At 37.3% G+C, this 19,052-nt stretch overlaps 1 protein-coding gene across 1 annotated transcript in view; it reads right to left on the reverse strand.

The window, feature by feature from the left end:
- Positions 1-2,134: 2,134 nt before the first annotated feature.
- Positions 2,135-19,052, reverse strand: part of taf2 (TAF2 RNA polymerase II, TATA box binding protein (TBP)-associated factor) — a gene marked incomplete at its 5' end in the record, with an annotated part of 34,231 nt that continues 17,313 nt past the window's right edge. Inside the window, 10 exons of the mRNA XM_049480521.1 lie at positions 2,135-3,199; positions 5,714-5,820; positions 5,947-6,108; positions 7,148-7,356; positions 9,473-9,582; positions 10,462-10,531; positions 11,603-11,742; positions 16,549-16,742; positions 17,191-17,301; positions 17,476-17,616. Coding sequence (XP_049336478.1) covers positions 2,908-3,199; positions 5,714-5,820; positions 5,947-6,108; positions 7,148-7,356; positions 9,473-9,582; positions 10,462-10,531; positions 11,603-11,742; positions 16,549-16,742; positions 17,191-17,301; positions 17,476-17,616 — 1,536 coding nt within the window. The remainder of the gene's footprint in view (positions 3,200-5,713; positions 5,821-5,946; positions 6,109-7,147; positions 7,357-9,472; positions 9,583-10,461; positions 10,532-11,602; positions 11,743-16,548; positions 16,743-17,190; positions 17,302-17,475; positions 17,617-19,052) is intronic.

Raw genomic sequence — 19,052 nt, forward strand, 5'->3', positions numbered from 1 at the left:
GTACGATGCATCGTTAAACTAACTAACATCTGAAGTACGACCGTTTCCCGAAACCATCGTACTTTGTTGGTACCACAGAAGTCTGAACTATGTTGGTTTGAACCACCGTGGTCTTAACTAAGGTGTTTCCAGATGTGTTCGGCCAGACTTTCCCAGCAGAAAACGTGCAAAACTCACAATCTTTAAAATATTATGCAAAAAATAATAATGTATCATTTAGGCTATTTTGTATTTTGTAGGCTATGTATTGGCTAAATGATACATTTTCTTTATTCACACTCTCTCTGGCCCTGTTACCTCCAGAGGATAATTAGGTAATTCAAAACACCTGTTTATTACATGTCTCTATTTATTTTAAGACACTTTCTACTTTAGTTTTTTCTTGTTATGAATATATTATTAAAAGACACCTTCTTGCCTACTGTATGGATAAATTTGTTTCACTGGGTACAAACAATGCAAATATACCCTCAAAGGTCCTTAGGGTACACGTGTTTACGTTAAAGCCATTTTAGAGTATTACCCCAGTGACAGTTTAATAGCCTTATTCACAGAGTGCATATAGCACAGTGGGTTTAAAAAAATAATTATTAACTATTTCATAAATGTGCACAGCACAAGTTATCTTTACTCAAGAGATGCCTGCTTGAATAATTGACATACATCTTTCCAAGACTGTAAAATACATTTTAGCTAAAGAGCACTTCAGTGCACTCTTTTCACTACACTGAATTCATGTTTGCCAAATAAAGCTAAATGTTAAAGACATACATTAAAAAAAGGACTGAATTTTATTATTTTACCTGGGCGCACATGGGTAAAAGTGAAGTGGCTCAATTAATGTAATTAACACAAACATTTAAAAATAGGTACACTTGACATCTTAAATCCTCGTGCAGCAATATTAATGTGATTTATCAGCTTTCTGAGTCCTACCGTCCATCGTCTGCACTAATCACCAGGAACTAAGCTCCTAACGACAGGTCTAGAGCTGTAGTTGGAACGACGCAGCTGAACCACGGTAGTTGCGAATATTCGCTGGAACTACGGTTCTGGGAAACACCTGAGTAGCTTAACTAAGGTTTGCACTATGCAAGTTACTAACGTGGTTACCTCCATAGTTCCAACCACGCTTTTGGGAAACACCTGCGTCGCAGCTGCATCGTCCAGACTATGTAAGTTGCTAACGTAGTTAGCAACTACGCTTTTGGGAAACGTACCACAGGTTTATAATTGACCTCCATTGGACCATTAAATTTACAGGCACTAGGGCACTGCGCTGCGTGTGACATAATCCCTGAGAGTAGTCCCCCTCCCCAATTACGCCAATTGTGGGTGTATTGTTTAATTTGTGTGTAGAGTTTTGAGAGTGTGAGGCATGTTTTCAGGAAATGTGTGCAAATAATTGTGAAAAATTGTAAAGTAGCCTTAGCTCATTATGGCACAGATGCTGAAGGATTCCTTGAAGATTCTGGTCTGTGAAGCGGCTGGCATAAAATATCTGCACGATTTAACGCACTGCACTGCAAAAAAGTTATGTGACTTGTTTGGGCTACAGCACAAAATACTGCATAGTAAGAAATACAGTGCTTACTTTATTACTGTTTCAAAAATACCTGAGTAATAAAAGTTATAAAATATTTAATTTCCATTTCTTAAGAAATGAACATCAGTAGGTAGACAACATGTGCATTTTGGCAGGGCATGGTACTGTAAGGCCAATCAGAAAGTGTTCTATCTCTTACATCACCACTGCCGCCAGTGGGTGTGTCAGTGTTTAGAAGGTCACTGCTCACGATTGTCATCAGTTAAGGCAGCTATTTAGACTTCAAAATAGAATTTTAAACATCTTGGTGCTCATAAACAAGATTTGGAACAGAAAAAGTGTAATTTATTGGCACAAAAGTGTTTTTTATTGAACAACCCTCTCATTTGCTGATGTTTGTATATATAGGAGTGTATGTATTGTGTTTTTTTGAGTTTACTCATGCTTAAGCACAACAATTAAGTAGAAGATTACTCAGAATTTCCTTTAGCATCAGCAATGAGTTGCTTTATTTCTGGAGATTCATGATAAAATCCTCTGACAAAAATCCTTATATTCAGTAAGCAAAAAAACATTAACACCAACCAGTAAATACATGTTTTTTATTAACCAGAACTGAACACAGTAGATAAAAAAGTTGCCAAAAATAACTATTGAACAGGAAAATGTAAAAACTCGCTACAGTGAAGTTATTATAAAGAAACATTTTTAAAACATGGCTTGTGAAGTCTATAACACAAGAGTCAAGTATGATGAACATGTAACTTCATATAGACCCATATTAACTGTTCCTAGTGTGAACTCAGGTTAAGGTCGGGGTGGCTTAACCAGAAAATGAATGATGTTTTTCATTACTGAGTTACGTTTACAGTTTTCTGCTGTCTGCAATTTCCAGCAGCTAATGAACTGGACTGAAGCGTCTGCAGAGTGAAAAGTTCCCTTGTAAAGAACTCCGCAGAATGCTGTCATTTATCGAGGAAGACGGTCTCTGTGGTCCTTGTGGCAAGAGGTGTGTGTATGTGTGTGTTTGTCAGTGTGTGTGGTTACGTGAGTGTGGAGAGTCTGTGTGGTCAGTGACGACACTGAAGAAGAAACTGTGAGTTTTTCTCTCATTAGTGAAAGTGAAGGTGAGAGGGAGACTGTGCATGGAGGAATCACTGGCTGAAAAAACTGGGCCTTTTGTTAGCTTACTCGGTAGAGGACATTGCAATGCACTGATGAACCCTGGGTGGTCATAAAGAGCAGAAAACTGACGTTGGTTTTACATAAAAAAATATGTATACGTTCTATGCTAACATTCTTTTTTACAAATATAATGAATGATGTCAAAATGAAGTCCCTAAATGATCTTGCTTTGGCCCTCAGTCAGACAGAGAGGGGGAACGCATGGAGCGCCCACTGGCCGGGCTGTTGCTGAAGGCATGGGAGTCGCGCTCTTTGTCTTTGTCCTTGTCTTTGCTGTCATGCTTGTGCTTGTGTTTGTGTTTATGCTTGTGCTTCTTCTTCTTCTTCTTGTGCTCATGGTGATGGTGGTGGTGATGATGGTGGTGGTGCTCTCCACCATGCTTGGAGGATGAAGTGGACTCTTTGCTGAATAACGGGACAGGAGTGGCTGGCATGGACATCAAGGCCTGTTCCATGATGGGAGGTTCTCTCCCTACAAGAGAAAGGTCATTGGGTTAAAGGTGTGCCCAGACATGGGGAGAGGCAGAAGAGTCAAAGCCATGCCAAATTCTAAACAAACACTGACCCAATTTAACAGCTTCATTTAGAATAATAAATAAAGATTGTTGGCAGCATGCTATGGTATTTGCCATTTGTTGCTTAGTCTGGGTTAATTATAATTTTAATGTTGACACAGGATTAGGGCAGGGTGACTGTGATATAAAAATATTTATATACAGCTCTGGAAAAAAAGATGATGTGTTTCTTTGATTTTACCAAACTAAAAACCTGGAATATATTCAAGAGGAAGATGGATGATCACTTCCATTAAACTAAGCAAAAGTGCTTGAATTTTTGCATCAGGAGTGGCATAAAGTTTTTCAAAAGCAGTGTGTAAGACTGGTGGAGGAGAACATGCCAAGATGCATGAAAACTGTGATTAAAAACCTGGGTTATTTCACCAAACATTGATTTCTAAACACTAAACTTAAAAACTAACTTTATGAATATGAACTTGTTTTCTTTGCATTATTTAAGCTCTGCATCTTTTTTGTTATTTCAGGCATTTTTCATTTTTGGAATTTGGAAAATGTCCATAGTTACAGAATAATCAACAATGTTCATTTTACCCAAACATATACCTATAAAGAGCAAAATCAAAGAAACTCATTCAGAAACTGAAATGGTCTCTTAATTTTTCCCATAGCTGAATATCACAACATTTAAAGCCATTTTTATGATCTACAATATTTTATGCGATATTTTGACACAATCAATCAATCAATCAATTTTTAGTGCACTCTGAAGACTGTTATCAGAACTACAGGTATCCGAAAGACAGGATGAAGGTGAGTAATAAAAATGTCTGTTGCTACTTTGTGATCTATTAACAGTTGGGTCCATAGATATTAAAATAATGCAATTAAAATGTAGACATTCAGGATTAATAAATAAAAAAAACAAACATATGAAGCGTTTAGAAATTATAACCATTGTTCCTCAAAGTCTTCTCATTTAACAGGCTCAAAAGTAACAGGACAAATGAACTTTACCATAAAGAAAATGTTATTTTTTTTAATACTTTGTTGAAAACCGAAGATTGCTTGAAGTCTGCAACCCATAAAAATCACCAAACTCTGCGTTTCCTCCTTTATGGCGCTTTGACAGGCATTTACTGCAGCTGTCTTAAGTTGTTGCTGGTTTGTGCGTCTTTCTAGCTTTACTTTTCTCTTAAGCGAGTGAAATGCTGTTTGATCAGGTTTAAATCTGGTTATTGATTCGGCCACTGCAGAATATTCTACTTCTTTACCTTAAAAAGAAATCTCCTGGGTTGCTATAGAATTCATCCTTCTGCTTATGTCTACCTTAACATATTTAACACCCAGTGACCCAGTGCCATTAGAAGCAATGCACACCTATACCACCACCATGTTTTACCGTGTGCTGAGCGGTCCCAAGCCTTTTACATACTTTCTTCTTTCCATCATTCTGGTACAAGTTGATCTTAGTTTCACTTGTCCACAGAACACTGTTCCAAAACTGGTTTGGCTTCTTTAGGTGTTTTTTGGTAAAGTGTAATCTGGCCTGTCTATTAGTGGTATTAGTGAAATTTGTGGTGAATTCTATGTATTTGTTCTTATGAAATATTTCCTTTATGATAGACTTCAATACTGATACACCTAAACCTACACCTTTACTGGAGAGTGTTCTTCACTTGGTTTGATGTTGTCAACAGTTTTTTCGTCCCCATGAAAATGATTTTGTGATCATCCATCACTGTTGTCTTCCGTGGAGGTCCAGGACTTTTTAAATTCCTGAGATCACCACTGCATTTTTTTTAACCAGAATGTACCAAACTGTTGATTGAGCCATGCTGAACATGTCCATTATATCTCTGATGGTTTCCTTTCTGTTCTATTGTGAGGACCTTTGCCTGCTTGTTGTGGGTTCACAGCAACTGCTTCCAAATGTAAATGCCACACCTGAAATCAGGTCTAGACCTGTCATCTGCTTAACTGATGATGATTATGGAATAGCTTTTAAGATAATTTGTCCAACTACTTTTGAGAACCTGAAATGGGAAGGCTTTGTGGAAAAATGGTTGTAATTCCTAAACACTTCGTACAATATTTAGTTTAACCCCTTGAATTACACCTAAAAGTGTACAATGTAATCAAATCTCTTTTTTTCATTTTAAATCTAATGTTATGCCATGAAGCCCAAAACATTAAGAACATGACAGTGTCCAAATATTATTGGACTAAACTGTAGTTATCAGAGCTCTTTCAATGTGTTTACTGTTAAAACCTATTTCACAATAACAATAAAATATGATTTATCACACTGCACTATGCACAAGACACTGCCAGAAGTAATGCTGTATATCAGAGGGATATATCCGTAAATCATGTTTAATATTATTTTTCCGCAACAATCCTACAGTCCATCTAATGCTCTATTCTACACATTAAACAAAACCTTGATATGACGTTAATTTCTGACTTGCCTGGTGTGGAAGGCCTGTCCAGCATGTTAAGGTGATGATAGATAAAGGCCTGACTGTCATGAACTGTTTCCATATCGATATCTTCTTCATCCTGGGTTGGAAACTGTAGAGGAAAACAAGAATTACAGCATGAACGAACTAAGCAATATAAAAATATATATTTACTATATTTATATAACTGCTATCATTTAAAGACACAGAGAGGTGTCCAAGCAAGTGTTATACTCACCCTGCCCTTGATAGCTGCCTTAATCATAGGAGGCTCCTCCTGTAGAACCTGCCCAGGTTCAGGAGGTGAACCCAGAGGAGTCTCCGCTTTCCTCTTCAGACCCTGTGGAGCTAAAGCCATGCCTCCCATCAATGGTTCCATGACAATACAGTCCTCCTCCTGCTTGAATTGGCCAATCAGAGACAAGTCAGTCATTTAAGGTCATAATATTATAATACTTTACCTCATATGTGGTTCAAGCAGGTTCCAAAGTGTAGGCTGCATCCAAGCTAGCTCATATGCCAGTACATGGGCCAGTATGTCATTTAAGGCTGTTGCAAAGTGAAGGATCCTTCGCATACAACCAAGAAAGAGTCTTCATAGGACAGTCCTATCAAGGACCCAGTCTACCGCTACTGCTGCATACACTTTGGAACGCAGCTATAATCTACTAGGGGTGTGTGACATATTTGAGACATTGTATTGTCCAGACATTACCTTTGTCTAGAAGACAAATACAACTTCACTAATAAACACAGTTCATAAAACTGTTTTACTGGTTTATTACATTTGGTGGATGTGAATGCGGCTAAATGGCGTTTTGGCTTTTTAATTTTATTATTATTTTATTTAATTCAGTGGCTCACTTGTGTACTGTGCATGCTTTACTCAATGTGCTTAGTAAATAAGCTATATCACCCACCTCTAATTATCACATAAGGGTACTACTTTTTTGCTGTTTTTAGCAAAGGAAAAATTCACACTGTTCTCATTTTCCATGATATCTGGAGTGAATTATTAATATCATGATATTCTGGATTATTGATTCACAAATCCGACAAAATTCTTATTTTTTTAATCTCAGTTAATAGTGTGCCATATCATATCGTATGCAATAATAAAAGTTTATTTTCATTTTGCTACATTAGTGTATTCTTAAAAACTAATTTCTTTAACGCAAAAAAAGTATCTTTATCACAAAAATACCATAAAATATCATATTATTTTAGAGCCATATCGCCCACCCCTAGACCTTACTCTTTCCAGTCAAAAAATCATTAAGGGAAATTGAGCTAGTATAACTCCAAGTGTTTAAATGAAAGCACATCACACTAGGTTTTTACTAAAGGAAGGATTTGTTTACACTCTTCAGTCCAAGGCCACTATTCTACAAAACCCACTAATTCTAAATTAAAAGTGACAGGATTTACTATGAGCTTACCTTAGTAGTGAACATTATGTTGGGTGCCAGCTCTGGACCTCCAGGACCCTGCTCGGTTTTGATGGTGGGATTGAGGACGGCCTTTTTCTCCTTCAGGTTAAGCACCAACCCCAGCTCAGGAAGAGGCAGACATGAGGGCCTGGTGAGCCCAAACAGAGTGTGGTACAGGTTCACAGCACCACAACGCAGCCGCCAGTCATGAGACGTACCTGGGAGATGTAAAGGTAGACAAGCATAAAGACAAACATTCACACACATTCACAGTTAGTCTAGAGTTCCAATCCTCAATCCACTGTGTCATGGGTACTAGAAATAGATAATAAAAAGCCTTTACCAACTACAGCGAACAGTGCATTGGGTTGTAATGATTGTGACTGGTGGTATCTGGCTAGAATTGTCAGTGCATCTTTTTTTTAAGCTTCCATTTGACATGGCAAACGTCACTGCATACAATCCCAGTACCTGTTGCATGACCTCTGGTCTATCAAAGCATCTACCAAGTACTATAAATGTACAAATTGACAGAAGTCTGCAGGTGGGAACAGCACAATCCATTAATATTTAATATACATCTGCCACAAACCAAGGTGTGAACACAGAAGTCTTGTCTCAACTGCCAAGAGTGGGTGAAAACACTTAAAATACAGGAGCAAGTTGTTACACAGAAAAGCTTATTATAAAGAAAGCAGAAAACTTTAAAACACTGCCAAAAGTTGTGAAAGAACACAGTCGTCTGAATTTGTAAGAAGTACAGCCAGTCATCAAAAGCAGGTTATGAAGCACTGCCTGTTTTTTATTAAATCACAGTGAAAGATCATTTTTATGAGATTTTCCATGTCTTGAGGCCTACTTGTACAGATGTATCTACATGTACAACCCAGATTGTTCGAAAGGATTGGACATCTGGGGTGACAGCTGCTTTGTGTAGTGTGGAAATAAAACTCCCCACAGAGTAAATGTGTTGGGAAATCTCCAAAAATCAAACTGTGCTCAGGCTTTCATGGATCAATATGTTCAACAAATGCCAACATTATGGTACTGATGACAGAACACATGAGTACACAAAGTCTATGACTGCCAAACTTCTGCGAGCACTGCAAAAAGAAACAGGAATTGAGGTGCACGTGTACTACAAGAACATCATTAGGACTACTACAAGAACTTCATTTAATTTCATTATTAAAGGTGTCCTTCTGCTAAAATTCACTTTTTCTTGTTCTTTGTGAAATAAAATAGTTGTATATGCATGCTACATAATGAAACTGTTCCTCAACCTCCATTAGTAAAACAAAATATTGAGAAAAACGAGTCGATCAGGTAAAGCAGTCTACATCAACCCATGAATTAGCATTCATGGCCCCGCCTACCTTGGCTCGCGACCGCCCGCAGGCAGAGCAGAAGCCATGTTTACATAAGTTTACATAGGATCTCTGGTGGATTTTACATTTAACAGAGACTCCAAGACTAGGTCAGTGGCACTTAGCAGGGCATTACACATGTTGTAAAATAACATATAACATTACAAAGTGTAAAAATTGCCTTTATTTTCAAACTTTTCGTTGTTCACTGCCAGAGGCGATCTAATTGCATATATGAATATTCATGAGCAAGAGCCGAAATTCAATCATTCTTCTGCGCCCACTCATCTACCGGAAGGGGTGCAGGAAAAAAATCGATTCGAGCTCGAATCGCATTTTCAAAAAATCTATTTTTTTGGGTGAAGCTACTGTCGCACAGAGCTTTTTGACTGTACCGCAGAACTCTGTAACTGTCCTGTGGAGCTCTTTAGCTGTTAAAAAGCTCTGCAGGACAGTATGAGCTCCACGCGACAGTAGGTGAGCGCTGCAGTACAGTTAAAAAGCTCCGCGGTACAGTTAAAAAGCTTTAGTTAACCATGCTAAAAATTAGCCATTCATTATTTTGGCACTGTCAAAATGTTGCAAAAATATTTAATACAGTAAGGAACCTAAGTTTATTGTTTTACATAAATGTTCTATTTGTTTAAATTGTCCTTTCATCTTTTTATCTTCTCACATAATTTAAACAAAATTTATAGGCCATTTGAACTGAAAAATCGTTCCAGAATCGAAAATAGTTTCTGAATCGAATCGTGACCCCAAAAATCGGAATCGAATAGAATCGCCAGACACTGAGAGATTCGCCCCCCCTATCCACCGGACTAAAGCAGTATTATACTGGATCACCTGAGCACTTTTTTTTTTCTTTTTTACAAAAAAAAAAAAGGCATTCATTTATACTAGAGACCACAACTAGACCTTTTAAAATGAATGAAAAACAATGGAATGACACCTTTAAAAGACCTACCTGAATTCATCAGCTTCCACAATTGGTCTACTAGAGCCTCATTGCACAGGGAAGATTCAGCTGCTCTGGTGAAAGGTGGATTCTTGGCCAGCAGACTAAGAATTTTATGTCTAGAAGGAAACAATAATAAAAAAAAAGAAACAAAAAAAAATTACACGGTCTGCCATCACAACTATCACATGATTCTCAATGCAGATTCTTACTGGACAAAAGCAATGCAGGCGTAAACACCAGGCAACCGCATGACTGAGTCTGAAACTAATAGAAACGGTAATTAAAAGAAAATAGAAAAAAAACGGTAACTAACTGGAACTGCACTGTGTGTTTATAAAACGAACTAAAACGAACTGAAATTACATATAGAATGCCCTTCGTTTTCATGTTTGTTAATTTATTCATAAACGCTGTTTCCACTCGAGCAGTTTTACAGTGGGCGGTGTTGTGCAATATCCTGCTCGTCGGGTCGGGTCTGTCGTGATACAGTGTGCGGGTGGGGGCAGGGTTGGTGACATCACGCCCTGCATTGTTTAATATCAAGATATTATCGGCAAAAAAAAAAAAAAAATGCGATGCATGCCCAGCATCAAACAATCTCTTGCCAAGAGGTACACTACCAAAAAGTAGCATTTTACACCCTCTTGTTGCAAAACCCAGGGTCTAATCATACCACACCTGTAATCATTTACATATCTGCCTGAAACATGGCAGCAAAAACTAAGCTGACAAACCAACCTACTTACAAGTAAACTTGTGCTCTCTCAGATTCCGGCTGCTGATGGAGAAGCAGCAGCATGACCCAGGATTTAAACTTGATACTCAATACTCAAGCCATAGTGTAAGTGTCTTAGTCTTCTGAGTCCGGAAATTACTGTTTATTAACTATTATTACTAAAAGTCTACATTTTGATTGAATGTACATCTAGAAACAAAAATAAGAAAACATGTATACACATTTAACAAAAACTAAACAATGAAAAAACATCGCTGACCTGACGTAGTGTATTGGGTCATTCTGGACCATATCCAGCAGCCACTGAAACTCATCGGCGCTCCTCTCAACTGTCAATAAACAGTAAGCAAGTCAATAAAAAAAACACACACACACACACCATTAGGCTGTAGAGGTCCACAATGTCCTCATTCATGTCAGCCCCACTTCTCTGCGGGGCAGAGTATGATTAACAAACTTCACATTAGCACTTCTCAGATAGGGTAAGCTAACTCATCTCTTGATACATGTTTACAAGATGAAGATAAATGGGTACCACTTTAAAATAAGACTACCTTTATAAAGGGTTTATAAATGGTTTACAATTAGTTTATTAATGATTAATAATTAGGCTGTAAATGCCCTAAAAATCATTAATAATCAGTTATAACCCATACGTAAAAAGGGCAACAGTATAGATGGCTGTGGGTTCCTTATTTGGCAAACAACAGGCCATTGCTGCCCTTTTTACGTATGTGTTATAACTGATTATTAATGATTTTTAAGGCATTTACAACCTAATTAGTAACCATTAATAAACTAATTGTAAACCATTCATAAACCCTTTATAAAGGTAGTCTTATTTTAAAGTGGTACCGATAAATGTATCAGAACAAAGTTAAAATCTGCCCTTAAGTGGCTAAACTCAGCAGTAAGGAACAACCTTGTCCGCTACATCCAACGCTGATCTAAATAAGCAACACTTTTGGCATTTCAGCACCATTTTCCACATTAAACCTAACTGGCAATTTGTCAGTGGCTCCATAAAATGAACACACTTACGTACTTGCGTTAAACTTTATGTCTTCTCAAATTTGCCTTAGAGGCCCAACCTCTCACTCTCTTTCGAGGATTTACTGCCTTGCCAATGAATAGGAGAGTGGTGTGTGGTCATGTTACACTGCTGCTGAATGAAAATGTGCTGTGTTTACAGCTGAACTTTATATGTGCTCATAAACATTATATTAGCTACTTAAACTATCATCAGTAGTGACGTAACCATCAGATCTGCTTTAACTGTGATAACTTCAAGTTAAACTTTAAAACCTAATTTATTAAACCCTTTGAGCTAGAGTGATGTTTAAACTTGGCTGTGAGAATGGCAATTTGAGAACAACAGCTGAGGGTGCACAATAAGATACCTCGTGTATAGTCCACCACAGCATCCAGCGCTGCGACCCTCACATCCACAAAATGGCCATACTCTGCATAAGATTTAAACAGGCTGGGGTCACTGGGAATATGGCCGTTCCTCTGTAGCATCCGGATAGCCCTCAGACAGCTGCAAAACAGAGGACAGTAAAGTTATTAAAATGATTAGAGCAGAAAAAACTAAAGAAAACATTTGCAGCAAACTGGACTACCTAAATATACACTTTTAAAATAAGAGAGTATACAAATGATTTTGAGCAATGCCACAAAAGAGCTACTTTCGGTTCCACAAAGAATCTGGAAGAGGCCTGAAATAAAGGTGTTTATCTAATGTATCTGTAATCAAGCAAAGATTAATCACACTTAGAAATCTCTATTGAAAAAATGGTTCTTAATAGAATTCAAATGTAGTCCTTATACAGCATTGCCCAAATAATATTTTTACAACACCTTTATTTTAAGAGAGTATACACAATATTGCACTTTCTGCAAAAAAATACAGTAAATTTTGGTGCTCTAGAGACAGGAACTTGTTTTTTTTTTAGCTTAATATTATCCAATAATAATAGTAATCAATTAATAGTAATTAGATGTAGACTGCCTGGCCAAAAAAAAAGTTGTCACGTGGATTTAAGTAAGCAAATGATATGAGGTTGATGCTGCAGTTGGTCAGGTCTAGGTTCAGCAACAGTATGTGCTGAAAAAATGAGGTTAGCTGACTACCTGAATATACTGAATATAGACCAGGTTATTCCATCAATGGATTTTTTTCTTTCCTGATGGCACGGGCAGATTCCAAGATGACAATGTCAGGATTGATGGGGCTGGAATTGTGAAAGAGTGATTCAGGGAGCATGAGATCATCATTTACACACATGGATTGAGAGAGTTCACCACAGAGTCCAGATCATAACCTCATTGAGAATCATTGGGATGTGCTGGAGAAGTGCTGCTTTGTGCAGTGGTCAGACTCTACCATCATCAATGCTGCAAGATCTTGGTGAAAATGAATGCAACACTGGATAAATCCTTTGACATTGCAGAAGCTTATTGAAACAATGCCACAGCGAATGTGTGCCGCAATCAAAGCTAATAAGGTCCAACGAAATATTATTGTGTGTGACCTTTTTTTGGTGGCAACTTTTTTTTTTTTAACAGATATTGATTTTTTTTTAACCAGTCGCATTCTTCAGCTCATCTGCTCTCCATCAGAGCAGATAGAGGTTTCTACTGTGTAAGAAAACTCCCTCTCCAAACCTTTATAAACTTGTTTATTGTTTTGCTGCAACCTTTAAGACCACAACCCTGAGACATGTTGACAGGACAGCCATCTGTTTAGGATAGTGAGTATTAAAACAGGGTTCTTGCACCATTATAAAAGTCAAATTTAATGCTTTTAAGACCTTTTTTAGACCTCAATAATAAATATATTTTAAGACCCAAAAATGTAGTCATAATTTCTTTGGTAGAATATTTGTTGTATTGGAAATCAAAACTTAACGTAGCTAACTCAACGCTAACATTACTACGTTATCTAGCTCACCAATAATGTTATTATGTTAGCTAGCTCTCCGCTAACCTATCCCCAGTAATGTAGCTAGATAACTCGCCGCTTAAGTTACTATGTTAGATAGCTCTCCGCTAACCTTAGTTTTCTGGCCAGTAACGTAGCTAACTTGTTGCTAATGTTATTAAGCTAGCATGTTAGCTAGCTTGCCAGTAATGTTACTATGTTACCTAGCTCTCCACTAACCTATCCCCAGAAATGTAGCTAAATAACTGACACGTGAGTGAACACCACTAGATAACGCTTAAGTTACTATGTTAGATAGCTCTCTACTAACTTTAGTTCTCTCGCCGGTAACATAGATAACTCACCGCTAATTTTAATATTTTAGCATGTTAGTTAGCTTGCCGGTAATGTTACTATGTTAGCTAGCTCTCTGCTAACCTATCCCAGTAATGTAGCTAGATAACTCGCTGCTAACTTTAGTATGTTAGCTCACCGCTAACGTTAGCCAGCTTTCTGTTAACCTTAGTTCTCTTTTTCTGTAATGTTAGCTAACTCGTCGCTAAAGTTAACATGCGCTTTCCCACTGACATTAAAAGCAACGTCTGAAAATGTAATATCTACAGTAAATTTACAGTAAATTTAAGACAATTTAAGATCTTATTTACCCGGATTTTAATTTAAGACATTTTAAGGACCTGCAGAACCCTGTAAAACAACGCAGAAATTAACTAGCAAAAACCACTAACATCACACAATAGGCAATTGGTTTCACTCTATAGGGAAAAAGGTAATAAACAGAACATGGTGTAACAGTGGAGAGCTGTTTTTTTTTTCTTTTTTTGCTGTTCCAAAACAAATTATCCTGATCTGTGACTCCTAAAGGATACTGGAACGTATTTATACTCCAATCTAAATCTCTGAAGACAACCCTCATCTATCATTGTGCAGAAACCAAATATTCCCAAACACGTTTAGAAGGATGATACAAAACAAACTATTTAATTTGCTTTGCTGACAACCTCCATGCTTCTTACTGGAAGCCAGAATGATCCTCGGGGGTAGTTGGGCAGAACCCCAATCAGCAAACACAAGCTTGCAGAATATTGATCTTTGTATTTATTACACCTGACAGTTTAAAAACCACATTATGAATGTTCATATTCAGGCCTAGAAATTCTCAGCGAAATTATTTGAGTTAATTTGTACAGAACACACGCTTATGTAAAAATCTTGTAACTTGTGTGTACACAAAAAGCAATTCGACCTTGCAAAGTAAATATAATCTACTGGGCATTCAGGGTCATCTATGGTCAAACTACAAACTACAGTTTGTTTGCCTCCACTTGACACGTGAGTGAGAACACCACTAGAGAACACAGCTAGATGAACTAGAACCTGGTAATTTATTTTGCTTTGCTGTAACCCACACATTCTCAGACATACATTCTTGGTGACAGAACCCAAAGAGCTTTAAAAAAAGCCTTTGGAAAACAGGACAAAAAACAACCAAACAAATAAAAGTTCATCTTATACCAGTGCACCAGTGTTGTTGATGCACAGCCAAAATGACATAACTGCAGATAGACTGATCAGGTGCAAAGGCCAGGTGCAAGGTTATGTACCACTTAAAAACTAAAACACCACGGCCGGTCCACGTGGTGATGCATTTACGCCTCGATTGTTATTTGGCTAAATACATACTTGTGCCTTTCAAGGACAAATTTGCCATTGCCTTTCTTGTCTGCCCGTCAACTTTCAACTTTTTATACATAAACAAGAAACAAATCCATAGTGTTTGACGATCAGTAAGTGTTTACATTGGGGTCTGATACAATTTTTAATAACATGAAGAAATAAAGGGTTATATGTCCCATTTTCTAACCCATATTCATATGAACTCCAACCCAATTATGCTTTTCAGGGCTCCAGCTGATGATGAAAAACAGCATGATCTAGGATTAAAACCAGCAATCCTCAGATCATAGTGACAGTGGACCACACGGATCCCCTTGTTACGAAAATTGTGAAAGAAAGAGCAGCTTCAGGCTTTGTGCTTGAACAATGTTGTGCTACAGCATTAACTCAGCTCTAAAATGTGGATGTGCAGAAGTCTTACATTAAGGCATCGATTAGTACTGGGTTTACTTTGTCCCACAAAATAACACAATATATAAAGAAATCAGACTTCATTAACAGAAAAACAGATGAAGAACGTAAACAATAGACCTGAAAAAAGATATGTCAATAACTTTAACACGGCTTCCTTTAATATTTTAAATATTAAAATTATTAAATATTAATAATTAAATATTTTCCTAAATAGTTATAATAATTCCTTAAACACTTTAAACAGACCTAAAATACTTAATGTTTATTTAAAAAATATTTCTTAAATTTTCTATTGTACAAGTAAGACACAAGTTTACTATCAATTTAAAATATTATTAATATTGAAGCCATTAGAGTATTAAAATCAGACACAATTCTGTTCTTTCTCCAGTTAACAAATACATTCAAATCATCCTTCAAGCATCCTTCAAGCTACAGAAGAAGACCTCTGGTGTAAAATGAACTTTTAGTGTAGTAAAACATGATAAAAAAAAGTACTTTTTTTTTTTTTACAAATTATGCCCCGTGTCACCCAGTCTGAAGGGTATTTGGACAAACTGTTAAAATGTCTGAATCTCGGAACGCTGTGGGAGAACATAGGTGTGCTATTCATCAAAGGTAAGTACTTTTTATCATGTTTTACTACACCAAAAGTCCTTTTTACACCAGAGTTCTCCTTTAATATATTTAAAAGGGCTATAGTTACTTTTTTATTTAACTCAAAAACACCCGTACAGTAGAAACAGCAGCAGGAGCTGTTCTCATTTCTCTCCAGGCAGGACAGCACTAGACGAGCATTTGACTGATGAACCGGCATAAAGCCCAGCACTACTGTGCATTAAAATTGTCTCTGATGACACAGTATTAATATATTTAAAAGGGCTAAAGTTACTGCTTTTGAAACTTTTTTGCACAGAGAGAAACTTTACTCGAAGCTGTGAATTGATTGCTCAATACCATTCGTCGCTTTACTAAGTGAATAATTGCTGTTTGCTGTTGTTTTTGTATTTTACTTGGACAAACACTTGTACAGTGAGATACAACTGCAGGAGGTCCTCAGATAAAGAGCTGTTTTCATTTTTCTCCAGGCAGGACAGCTCTAGACGAGCGTTTGACTCCACAGAGCTGAGCTACCATTAGCGTTAGCTAGCGAGCTCTGCCAGTGTCCTTCTTTAGCGGTGCTGTTCTACACAGTGGTATGGCGGTATATTAAAAATGCGTAGCGGTTTTAACTTCCCCATTGAATTAGTTTTCTCACCCAGCACTGCGTAGAAGGTATGAACCTGCTGTTCATATACAAACGCCAATCTCTACCTGACTGTGATGGTGTTCCTGTAGCTGGGCAGCAGCTTCTCCATGTTGAGGAAGCGAGTGATCTCTTCCAGGATAAGCCGCACGTCGGGGTTCAGGCTGTCTATGGTGCGAACCTCATTGTTGATGCTTATTGCGGGGGTCAGCGAGTTGGTCAGGGCATCAATCAGCTCAGCACGATAGTAATTGTCTGAAAACTGAAGAATGAGATAAAAAAAGAATTACATCATCCTGCTTCTGAATTCTATCCTTGAACATCTGCCAAAGTAAATGTATGTGAAGGTGCTCTAGAACTGATAGTCTTGACTTGTTATAATATTTACAGCCCCCCATTAAAACATCCAGCCAAAACTACAAGTGAAACAAAAACGGTAATTTTTGATGATATTTTTTAAAGAATATGGTATTATTGACAACTGAGATCAGCATCAAGGTAGGGACAAAGCTAAAACTAAGCAGTTACATTTTTTTTTAACTTGCTAACATCACCGCACAATGAGACGACAGCAACACTGTTAAATCAATGCCATAATTCACAGGGAACTGTGAAACTTAATAAAATCAATGCTTATCGTTTCATTCTGATGCAAGACAATAAGATTATGAAAAATGAATATGATTAAGATGTGTTTAATCAGGTTTTACCTTATTTTTCCTGTTGTCATTGTACTTGATCAGGTCCAGAATGAAGTTCAGCACCTCTTTGGGGCAAAGGTTGTGCACATCCCTGAGCAAAGCCATGGCCACTGGCATGGTCTAAAAAAAAAACATAAAACATAATCATGAAATGCCTTTGATGATTAATGATGCCCACAAATAAAATATCTCAGCTTACAAGACTGACAAGAAACAGGCAACAAAAAAAACAGACATTGTCCTAAACAGACAAGTCAGGAAATGTGCTAACACTGATGTGTGCATTGACCGTACCTTCTGCAGGAAATAGCTCTGGAAGTTCATGAAGTTGTTGGTCTTGACAATGTTTGGGCAGCTTTTGCAGCAGAACATGCGTGTGAAGAGCGACTTCATTGCAGGGGGTCCTGTCCAGGTGCTCATCATGGCATTGGCAATCTACGACAAAACAGCTTCTTTATATTGTATTCATACTAGTGCATGTAAAAAAAATATATAATTGAAAAGTTACTTTATTTCAGTAATTAAGTTGAAAATGTGAAACTCCTATTATATAGATGTATTACACACAGAGTGATCTATTTTAAAAGTTCATTTCTTTTATTGTTGATTATGGCCAATAAAAACCCAAAAAAGGTATCTCTCAGAAAATTATAATATTATATAAGACTAATTGATACTTTTGGCAGTGTGAGCTGTGTGCCAAGTCCTGCTGGAAAATGAAATCCAGTCAGCAGAGGGAAGCATGAAGTCCTGTAATATTTTCAGGGAAAACAGTGCACTGACTTTTGACTAGATCACTTAAACACAGTGGACCAACACCAGCAGATGACATGACTCTCCATATATGAGTTTTACATTTTGAACTAAATTACTGAAATAAAGTAACTTTTCAATCATATTCAATTTCATTTTCTCAGGATGTATAGTCAGATTATAGTCAGACTAAGAAAAAATGCTAAATTTAAGCACTAACATCTCTTGACAGTCATGCCAAACATTACGGAGCAGAAATCTGATTTAGCCTCTGATCCCACCAATTAATATTCTGAATGTATTTGACAGATAAAAGCTCTATACGGATGAGATTAGTTTCTCAGAGGGTGCTGGGGTAATTTTCTCTTTTATGGGGGTCCTCTTGTGATTTTATTACCGTCCGGAACGACAACGTCTGTGTTTTTCTCAGACGTCCTCTGAGAAAATTACAGACTGAATTACCTACTGTTTTACGCTGAACTCCGCGGTCCTCCAGTAATTTTAGTCTCGTCCGGACTCTCATCTCTGATTTCATCACCTCTCATTTAATAAAATATCTATTTCTCCACTGACACACAGCATAATTTAACTTTGGGTATGCGATTCCACAGAGATCCACGTAAACACAACAGCGAGTGGAAATGGAGGAGCTACTGAACGCGATGTCACGTGATCGAGAAAGCTAAAAAAAAAAACTCACTGGTCCTCCTGTTTTTTCAATTGCGTGTAGTAGTGTGCAAGGTTTTTCACAGATGTCCCCCTGAGAAACGAATCCGGTTCAGATAGGGCTAAAGACAGATTAGGAGCAAAGAAGGACTAGCTACAAGATGGATGCCAAGCAGGAAAATTTTATCCTGAACAGCACTAAGCTCTTAGCTTCAGTTTAGGTTAGCTAAATTTAACTAGACAATCTATCACAACTGCCAGTAGGGATTTTAACATTTGAGTGTGCAGCTGGGTTATCTAAGCAGTGAGTATTTAAAATGTATTTTAAGTGATTCACACTAATGCTGGATAACACCATTCTGTAACAGCATTCTAACTTAAATATTAACTGCTAAAAGTTCACAAAGAAGAAACTGACACAATAAAGTTTGACACAATATAGTATTTACTCA

The sequence above is a fragment of the Astyanax mexicanus genome, chromosome 6 (assembly GCF_023375975.1).
Source record: "Astyanax mexicanus isolate ESR-SI-001 chromosome 6, AstMex3_surface, whole genome shotgun sequence".
Lineage (NCBI taxonomy): Eukaryota > Metazoa > Chordata > Actinopteri > Characiformes > Acestrorhamphidae > Astyanax > Astyanax mexicanus.